Here is a 10340-nt window from a genome sequence, read left to right on the forward strand (position 1 = left end):
CGCGTGTCCCTCGCATCATCATCGATAATGTCGCTTTTGGTAAAATAGTAGGATTAACTACTGGTACGTATCCTTCAGTGCCTGCACCGGCTTTTAAGTGCTTAGTTCAGTAATACAACTCCTCAGATCCATCCTACATCTTCTTACATCGCTCGTTGTGATCTAATTAAGAACGAGTATGTAGCCTCTGGTGATGTTCTTAGTGTGTTTGATCGTGGTGATGCTCAGGTAGGTTAATTAATCAGCTATAAGCCAAGTCAATATGCCTGGATGAACTGGCATAATGGAGCGCGCACATCAATTAAGATCTAAATCTTTAGTTAGAATGACACAATGGTTAAGTTCCACGACACTTCAGTGAGCATCATGCTTCTGCTTCGTCCAAAAAAATATCTAATCGAATGACTAATTTTTTTATTCAACTCCATTTTAGCCTTCATTTCAGGACTGCCTTTAGCTAATTTCCTAGAAACTCCCATACCATAACGTCACTTTACCTCACCTCGCACTGACTTGATTAGAGTTTCATGTTCCGTTTGCCTGCCTTTTATAGTAGAAGCTTATCACCTGCATCGACTGCACCAGTTAGAACCCTCTTACGTTTAGAATACCCGAGATCCGTTTTGGCGCGACTTAACATCCGCTATAGATACACGTCCTCCCACTATCTCTATATTACGGTCAGAGTCGTTTAACCCAACTCTGGTCAATGACTTAATAGCTGCTCTCGCTGGGATTGCTGCTTGAGAGGCCCCAAACGCAAACGCAAGAGCCGGAACCGCCGCGGCTAATCCTTTTGAAAGCAATCCGCTGTCTTTTACAAATTTGAATGCTGTCGATAAACCAAATTGATTTTACTCCAAATGGATCCCCCTTGGAGATTCCTGTATCATTTATTGATCTCATGAGGTGTGATATCAAGTCTAACACCACGACCTGCCTTGCGAGCCTTTAGCGCTTTCTCATACGAAGCTGGGTGGATATGAATAACAGGGCCTGCACCCTTGAGTTGGTTTGCAGTAAGGCTTAGATTGCCTGTCTTGAGAGCTTTGGTCAGCTTGGCGGCTGGAACTTCGCTGGAAATCGTCAGTTCGCGATACATTATTGCTATATTCCCTAAAACATATTTAATACAGAATTGAGAAATACAGATCTTTCATGTTCTTAAATACAGAATTGAGAAATTCAGATCTTTCATGTTCTTAAATACAGAATTGAGAAATTCAGATCTTTCATGTTCTTAAATCTGTTGCGCTGCTTGGAATATAACTAAAGCATACAGAAGGGTCCGCAATTGGCCTACAAACTTTAATATTGTTTGGTATTATATCGCCCGACTCCATACTTCGTAGGTGCCGCTTCTCCCATGCTATCAAAATATTTGCCATTGTGAACAGCTGTCGAGTGTCCTACATCCATGTTAGGTTGTCGTAGTAAAATCAGATATGATCCATTCTTCGGAAGCGGCTGAGAGATCTCACTTGATTCGAAAATATTATCGAGCTGAGCCACCATCTTCTCAGCGAGTTCAATGAGATCGTGATCACTGGTAATTGGCTTAACAAGGCTGTTCATAATAATAAATTTAGCAAAACTATTTTGATCAAGACATAGATTCAACGATGTATGGAAAAAAACTTTTCGACCAATATCTTCACCAGAGCTCGCTCAAGAGTGATCCGGAGATTAAGGTCTCCTCTGGCAAGCTCATGTCTTATGTTATCGATCTTAACCAAGGTTCGTACCGAACGGTGTTTTCACTATCGACGCTACGTCCCAGATTAATGGTAGTGAGGGATTTGCCTATCTCCGCGATGCTTACATTATCCTACCGTACAATGTTTCGACGAAGAACACGCACGCTACAAATATACATAATACCGCCAACCGATTTTGCGTTGGTCTCAAGAGTGGCACTTTAACGTCATCGATTCGATGTCGCTTGAGCTCAATTGTAAAACCATTGTCTCGATGGCAGACTACAAGCTATTTTGGAGCAATATCGGTGCTCAGACTGGGAACAGCCCTCAGTATGTTCCGAAGCATGGTGCTGAAGCGTTTCTATACCCAAATGCTGCTCAATCAACCAAGTACAGTAGTGAAGCCGCTACTACCGGAGACGGTATTTAAATAACACAGCAGTCTCTACTACCTTCCCCGCCGGTACTATTTATGCTACGTCATAGGTAGCAAAAGATGGTTTTACTAAGCGTCTTATCTCTATCCCTTCAAATGCTGGAGCTGACTCATCTACATCGTGGCCTTCTACTGGTGCTGCGTCTGCCACCACTACCATTGTAATCAACGTAGTCGCGGTGCGTTCGTAGCTGGCGCTGATTCACCTGGTGTTATTGTGGGGACGTGGAGCTATATGCTTAAGATTAAGCTTGTTGATTTACATCCGATTTTCAAGGAGCTTGACTTGATGGCTGATCCACATATTCGGCTTCATTTCCGCGTTAACCAAGGCACTTCAGCTATTGATGTTGATGCATCGAGAAATATGACGCTAACGGGAACAACATTATCGAGTGGCAATGTATGTCCAGTAATGGTTGCTGATGCGACCAATCCAAATCCAATGTACAATTCTCTCAGTGTCGCTGATTCCATTGCGGTTTCTGGGGGTGCTGCGACTAACTCGTTTGAGGCTACAATTGTTGGAGCCTACATGCCTTCCACCACTTCTCGACTGTATGTTCCTTTCGTTCATTTGGAGAACCCTCAGGCCATAGTCTCTAAGCCCGTTAAAAAGGTTCGATACAACGATTGCTATGCCCAATGGTTCTACCAGCGCGCTGGTATTGGTAAGGCGTCGACTCAGCTCAATGCTGCTTTGATCTCCAGCTTTCGGCTTCTGTTAAATACGCTAAGTATGCTATCCTCCCTCCTTTTGCCAAACAGACCGGTAGTTTTGCTTCTACTGCTGTCCAAGCGTTTTGAGAGTCCTTTCGATTCGGCTCCTTGGACTCTTCACCCTGGCTCGAGCATTCGCAACTTTAACGTCCGCGTTTGTTCGCAACAGACTTTCGACATCAGCCATGACTAAGACTTCCACCACTTTGCTAAAGAGATCGCTAAGATTACTTCGATTAACGGTGATCTAACGCCCGAGCTGGTGAATGGTCTTCTTGACTATCAGACGTGGTCTCTAACTAACCGCGTCCTTATCGCTGACGTTAGCTGCCTGATGGAGCGTGATGTACCGCAGGCTATTCAGGTTCAGGGTGTCAACGCTGGTTGTCAGGGAACCAACATGCTTGTATTGGTTGTGAGCGAACAAGAGGTAACGCTGGATCGCTTAACCGGGACAATTTTAGATTTTACCACGGCTTAGTTATAAAATGTTTTAGTAATTTTTGTCATAGGCACAATATTTTAAATATATTATATCGCTTAATTAAGTTTCTTGAGTAGCTTAGGACATTTATCAATTACGAATGGGTTCTTACGAAGCCAATCGATACTATTAGTATCGGTGTGACTAATCTGCTTTAGCGTCGTTTCCTTGTCCTTGCCCAAATTCATCATATAAGTAGCATTGCTAAGAAACTTGGAGTGAAGGAAAATCTTGATATCCTTAGTAATATTGAGACTGGGTTGGTTGTGCATCCATCGACAATACCCGGAATTAGAAGCATATACTTCTTCGATCGGTGTGCCCTTGTATTTCCAAAAGTTAGTTCGTTCGACTTGTTATTAGTTATGTGTATCTATATACATAGTGAACTTTGTTTTGAAAAAAAAAATTATTAATAAAGTAGCCTGCTTACCATTTACTATAGTCCGGACCCACCAACCAAGACCTTGCGGATATGGCATTGTCTTGATCCACTTCGAATGTTTTTCTTTATTACAGTGCTTTGCAAAGTTCCATCTCTCTATTGATGATCCGCACAAACAAGTGATTATTTCATTCATCGGAGCTGAAATGATTTTTTCATCACATCTTCACTGACTTCTGGTGAGCAAATTTCAGTGGGCGGGAATTTCAATAATGTGTGCATACCACAACGCTCTTGCGATGGCTTTGCCTTACACTTTAATCCACTATCCAAAATGTAATTGCACATTCCTATTACTTGTAGTAATTATGATATCCTTAATATTTGCTATATTAAGAACAGCTCGTTTTAGCCTTTAAACTCTCTATCGCGATCTATCGGCTTCGAAACTACCCTGAGATCCTGAGGATGCGCCCTCTCGCTCTCACGTGGTAGAATAGACGATTAATCGTTCATAAACGCCTTTGATGTTAAATTCTTTACAACCATCTGTAAATCACGCTTCGAATTCGCTCTTAGAATCGCTACGTACTCCAAATTCAACCGAATCATCTTATCAGTGGCAAAGTAGCTGTGGCTTAGGAATATGGTTAAGAGTTTAAAGTGTCGCCCATGTGTATAGTAATGAGAGAAGATATTCTTCTGAAGTAGTTTATCATTGCTATAGTCATCGATGATAACAAGCTCCGGTTTGTTGGAGCTTAATGGAGTATGACGCACCTGATCTACTTTAGGAGGGCTATCTGGGTCAGCAAATGTGATAAATCTTTCAACGTTTCCCGGAGATACTCATAAAGCTGATGGGATTAGCTTTGATGGGGATTACGAGCAATGATAGTTAGATGAGCAAATACGTGAGGCGAATGCTTGAGAATAAACATACAAAGATTGTTCTTCCCTTTCCTTTGGCTTGGACCGAGCACAACCATTCTAAGCAAAGCTTTCATTTCCAATGCGGGGATATCACCCATCGAAGCAGACTTGATTTTTTTCGGAATCGAAGCCTCGAAGTCAGATATAGCACTCATGACTAAAATCGTTTGATCTATATGGGATTAAACAAATTGAGCTCCGGTTTTTCATATCCACAGCCTACATTTCAATCATCCATTTATAATCCTTCATTCTTTATTTCGCTAGACTCGAGTGGCTATCGAACATACGATTATGCGCAGACCTATATTTGAGCAAGGATGATTACAGGATGGGCTAATTTGTCCGGCAATATCAGCGGAATTAATAGCTTTGGAGCTTCTAATATTACTGGAACGTTACAAACCCGATCCCAACCCAATATAACGTCTCTCGGCTCTTTGTCGGGTCTTATACGATCGATGGAAATTTATCGTTCAGTGGATTATCGCGCTCGATATCGATAACAGGCACTTTAAGCTACATCGATTGTCGAGAATATCGCCAGCCTACGATTAGTGACTTCTTGAATACATAAACGGAGTTAGTTTTGGTACCGCAACGCCAAATAAGTTCCTATTATGCGACTCAAGCTCGAATATCGGAGGCCTAAGTTCGGTAACAGCTACTACTCTGATCTGCACGGACTTGCGCCAGGGCTCGACGTATTATGCCCTATCAAGCTTTTTAACATCTATTCCGACTACCCTCTCGTTCAATAATCTGTCAACGAGTGGGGATATCAGCTGCTCCGGCGTTATCAATGGGGTTTAAGCGTATGGAAACCAATGATATATAACAGCAGTAGGATCGCTGACAGAGCTTGGGATCAACTCTACAGTAACAAATGAATATTTCTCGATCACTGGTAGTGGATTGGAGGTTCTTAGACACGAATGATGACTCTAACCGGGTCGAATACGAATCCTGTTCTATTTCAGATCCAAGTCCATAATGGCAATCGATCAACCACAGCGAGTGCCTCATGGATCGGGAACATCACAAAAACGACCTCAGATTTGGGGTCAATAACCCGACGTCGATGATTCTAACTACCACAGGTCGTCTTAGTCTTGGTAGGGTAAGTCCTTCAGCTCCGCTGCACGTCCCTGGCAGCAACAGTTTTGTTTTTGGAGCAGGCGGAACGACAGTGTATCGCCTCATAACAGATAGTGGATCTACATAATCCGCTCTTGGCCCGATCACATATTTAGTAGCGGGTATATTCGGAGGATACCTTGCCTCTACAGCCATGACGATGACGAGTGACCGCAGATTGAAGAGGAGAATTCAATCTTGGCCGCTTGAACGCATCAAAATTCTCTACGATAATTGTGATGTAGTTTTGTATGACTGAATTGAATCAGAAAATAGACCTGGTCAAGAGGTGGGCCTCATAGCTCAAGACCTTGTCTCAGCCCACCTAACCGATTGAATCAGTGTTTTCTATCGTGAGGATATTCAGGAAGGCGAAGACCCATCGTTCGAACCAGCCAAAACACAGCTTATCGTTGATTACAGTCAAATTGCAGCGTACAATATGAAAATGATTTAACATCTCTTTATTCGAATTGAGGACTTGGAAGCAAAGGTATCATCTCTAAAATAGACCATGCCATTCACATTTCGTATTTTGATGAGAAAAGAAAGAAATATAATGTTGTGTTTGATGATGGTCGAGCTGTATCTTTTGGTGGTATTAAGCGGTATTAAGTGGTAACAGTATCGAGACATCACGCCATTGAGAGCATTCAGTAAGTACGACCATGGTAATATTGAGCGAAAACAGGCATGGACCTATCGATACTTCCAAACCATACACCGCTTCTTGGTTCTCAAAAACGTTTCTTTGGTAACGTATAGACCACAGTCCTAATAACCATGGGTTGCGGACCAAGCAAAAAGCTAAAAACGAATTTAACAACTGATGAACCAGGTCAAATCGTTGAGCCAGCACTTCTGCGGGCCGATCAAATTGTGGTTCTGGGAGATAGCGTTTTCCTACCTACGAAAAATGATAAAGGAGAGTCAGCTATCATAGAAATATCAGTGAATAAAAAAAAGAAATTTACAAGGGATACAAGAATCGCCTTGTTTTGTTATCAAGATCGGGGATCCGAATGTACTTAAACCGAGATGACGATAGATGTATGCGGATGGGGTGGCTATACCTTGGATCTCATTGAGGTTGTATGTTCTTCCGCGACGGACAACTCCTTAAAGCGGGGCGACACCAGCACCTCTTAGCCCACGACCCTGAAGCTTCCGCTTAAACCCTGACCCCACGCCTGGTGTCGTTACCTGATTAACCTCGGTGTAGGTTTTATCATCGGAGAAGCCTTTGGCCTTAATTTGATAGACAGCCTTGGTCGCTTTCATGGCAGCGGTTGCCGCCTTCGACGCTGACCTGGCAGGTTTTAAGTCATTACCCTTTAGTGCTCGCTTCGCCTCATCATATTTCCTCTGAGCTTCGCCATACTTCAAGAATGCAGATTCTGAGTCATCGTGGAGAGTTTGCAAAGTGGCATCGCGATAATGAGTACCCTCAGAGGATTTGATTCGAGCTGATGTATTTGTCGATTTTGTATTGTCGAGGATGGCTCGATTCAATATCTGAAGATTGGCTTTCAATGGTGGATTATCATTCTCATAGCAATATCGCTCTATGTCTTCAAACCCGATCATCAGGCTATTGAAAGTGTCCATTCATCTAATGGTTTTCATAAGATCGTTGAAAGCCTTGCCAGAAACCGCTTTGTTCTCGTGGGTTCAAATGTAAAAAGGTTTTTCTGCGGTAAAATCACTAAAGTAGTTATTTTTTTTAGCTTTCACACCACTTTTGGTATCTACTATTGGTTTCAGGCTAAAAGGAATTCGAGCTCCTTCAGATACTATTTTGCTGTAGTAGTCCATAGGAAACTTCTTCGCATCGTTATCAGCACTAGTTAGAGAACTATTCATATCTTCATCAATTCCAATCTTAATTCCATGGCGAGCCTCACCATCGCATGGCACAAACGCCTTTGCAAGTTTGGTGGTGTCTTAGTTAGTAAATAGATCGATATCGTCACGATCTTTCACTAAATCGATAAATTCTTGTAATGTTGATCTCCAATCGACTTTTTTTTAGTAATCGCTGGCTTGATTCTTCCACTATCAGTACCAAATACACTAATTGATGAACCATTAATCCACACGTACACAATTCTATTCATCTGAGATGTTTTACCCATGCTCTTGAGGATAGGAATGCTTTTCTTTTCCAAGCCAGCCGACTCAAGCACTGGCTTATTCTTGAAAATAGACCAAAGCCATCGATTATTATTATCAACTTGATCTGATGAGGTTGAAGTCGATGTGTCAAACGCGAAGTTGTCTTCAAGACGTTGTCTTGTATGGAATGCATTATCACCTTCAATTGGATCTGCGATTTTTCGTTTTCGCGTTAGTAAAACATGATAAAGGGGGTCTTCAAGTCTCATATAACTGCTCTCATCGATTGATTTACTTTCGCCATCATACCAGATGTCCGTAGTCTTCTCCTCTGTAGCCACCCAGTCAATAGATTGACAAGTCTTACTCCTTCTACCCGTTTTGGCTGCAATTAATGACCCCTTTTCACCAATGAAATATCTATTGTCATCCGTATGCGTTTTACGCTTAATTGGCTTAATTCGAAGCGCCACCCAATTAGGATTGGCGTTAAACAAATTCTTAACCCATGATCGCGCCTCCACATGATCTTTACATCTCTCGCTTAGCTTTAGCTTGTCGAACGCGACGCTGAACTTTGTCAAGAAGCCCCTGCCGTTTTTGCTCTCTCTGGGCGAGAGATGAAAAATTTGGAAATATTGTGTCTATATCAAACAAATCATAAAATTATGAAATAAGCAGCCTTACATACTCTTACCAGTAGCTCGGCATAACTGAGTCATGACGAAAGGGTAGATACGAATGACAGATACGATTTCGCTCATTTAGAAGATTTTTATAATGATCCTTAATGTAATGGAACGGAACTCCAAAATTTGCTTCCAAGTCATGGTGATACTGACGATTTACTACTGTTTTGCGGAAATTCGCGGCTGCACCAAGATTCAGCAACTTATTCTTGATTTGACTCACCTCCTGAATAACCCGAAGCTTACGTCTAATCTTAACAAGCTCACGTTCTTTCTCTACACAACTTGGGCACATTACTATCTTATTGCTATGTATTAAGTCAGATTTCCCAAAACGCTCAGAAAAAATATTTGAGATTATATACTTGAGTCAAAAGCTTACAGAGAATTTCTCTATCAAATTTATTTACAAGCTAATTACGACTTATTTTTGTGGCGCGGGGTGAAACTACGTCAGCTTTTTCTTGAGCCCCAATACTTCTTTTCAAGCGTTGATCTCCTGTTTTTGCTGACCAGTCGCAGATTATCGTGTAGCTCCCAGGAGTCAGGTTCATCACCGACCCATATCACCAGATAATTATACTTTCCAGAGCGTATCGTTTTGTGACCCAAGATCTTGTCCGCCTCGAGAATATCGCCTCGATTAATAGTAGCATTTGTAGTCTCTGTTTTAACCATTTTAAGATCGTTTGACGCCTTGTAGAGGGTATGCTGATTTCTCGAACGGATTTGGACGCGGTAGCCATCAATTCCAGCGATTTTATAGACTGCTTTGCTCCATCGAGCAGCTTCTTTGCTTTTTGAGACGGTATAATACGCTTGATCCGACGTCAAACTCCTTATCAATTATTTCGGCTTCCACCTGATTATGACTCAGATCTGCATCCATTACTTGCCTTTTGCCTTATTTGGGGTGATATCAATCGAGCGATGAAACGTGGTATTGTAGTTTTTGATAACATCAGTGATAAGCTTTGCGTAATTCTCTTGGGGGACTTTTTAGTTAGTCTCTGCTTTAAGGTCCTGTTCAATTGTTCAAATTTACCCATGGCTCCGTATTCACCGGTTTCGTTGTTGTAGTGCTCAATTTTCTTAGTTTGGAAAAATTTCTGAGCCTGTGAGCTCATGAACTCGCTTTCATTATCACTTGTTAGGATATCAACTTCATGGAGACGAACAAACGCTTTAAGCGCTGCTACCACAGTTGCTACCGTCTTGTTTCGTAAGAGCTTTGCGTACCCCAGTCTTGAGTTGGTGTTGATAGCAGTCAAAATAGGCCGTTTCTCCCAAAACGCAAGATCAATTTGCCACGAGCTGGGGTTACGCGAAGCTTTGTTGAAACCATTGATTTATTCTTTTGCTCCTGAAATCGTTGAATATCGGCCTGACTCCCATACCAATCCTTTACTATTGTGAAAGGTATCTTAGGATGTAACTCCTTTGCCTTCTGATACAGAGCTTGAGCTCCGATAAAACCGGTTTTGGAGTCATAGTAGAGATTCTTTAGTAGCGCGTCAATGATCTATATTTAAATTAAAAAAAAAAACAGTGGCAACCTGCTTAAATATCAAGGCGTGATACGATCATCAAGTACTCGACGTTTGTCATAGTAGTAGTTGAGCGCTGTTTTGTTTTGAGCGTAGGTGATAATAGAATTACTTTTTTCGATAGTCTATAGCCCTTGTTTGTAGCTTGTAGCGTGATGTAATCCGATACGACAGTCTCAAACCCATCAGGATTA

At 41.9% G+C, this 10340-nt stretch overlaps 3 protein-coding genes across 3 annotated transcripts; all 3 read right to left on the bottom strand.

The window, feature by feature from the left end:
- Nucleotides 1-585: 585 nt before the first annotated feature.
- Nucleotides 586-1102, bottom strand: PITG_12414 (uncharacterized protein; the record flags this gene model as incomplete). The annotated part of the gene is made up of 3 exons (XM_002900263.1): nucleotides 586-593; nucleotides 680-832; nucleotides 931-1102. 3 exons carry the CDS (start codon nucleotides 1100-1102, stop codon nucleotides 586-588), a joined length of 333 nt encoding a protein of 110 aa, XP_002900309.1.
- Nucleotides 1103-1308: 206 nt separating this feature from the next.
- Nucleotides 1309-1928, bottom strand: PITG_12415 (uncharacterized protein; the record flags this gene model as incomplete). The annotated part of the gene is made up of 5 exons (XM_002900264.1): nucleotides 1309-1567; nucleotides 1639-1693; nucleotides 1734-1803; nucleotides 1856-1862; nucleotides 1918-1928. The coding sequence occupies 5 exons, from the start codon at nucleotides 1926-1928 to the stop codon at nucleotides 1309-1311; spliced, it is 402 nt and encodes a 133-aa protein (XP_002900310.1).
- A 467-nt stretch (nucleotides 1929-2395) lies between these two features.
- Nucleotides 2396-2991, bottom strand: PITG_12416 (uncharacterized protein; the record flags this gene model as incomplete). Its single annotated transcript, XM_002900265.1, has 5 exons — nucleotides 2396-2471; nucleotides 2515-2593; nucleotides 2686-2798; nucleotides 2903-2926; nucleotides 2978-2991. 5 exons carry the CDS (start codon nucleotides 2989-2991, stop codon nucleotides 2396-2398), a joined length of 306 nt encoding a protein of 101 aa, XP_002900311.1.
- Between the last annotated feature and the right edge of the window lie 7349 nt (nucleotides 2992-10340).

The sequence above is a fragment of the Phytophthora infestans genome, genomic scaffold (assembly GCF_000142945.1).
Source record: "Phytophthora infestans T30-4 supercont1.26 genomic scaffold, whole genome shotgun sequence".
Lineage (NCBI taxonomy): Eukaryota > Oomycota > Peronosporomycetes > Peronosporales > Peronosporaceae > Phytophthora > Phytophthora infestans.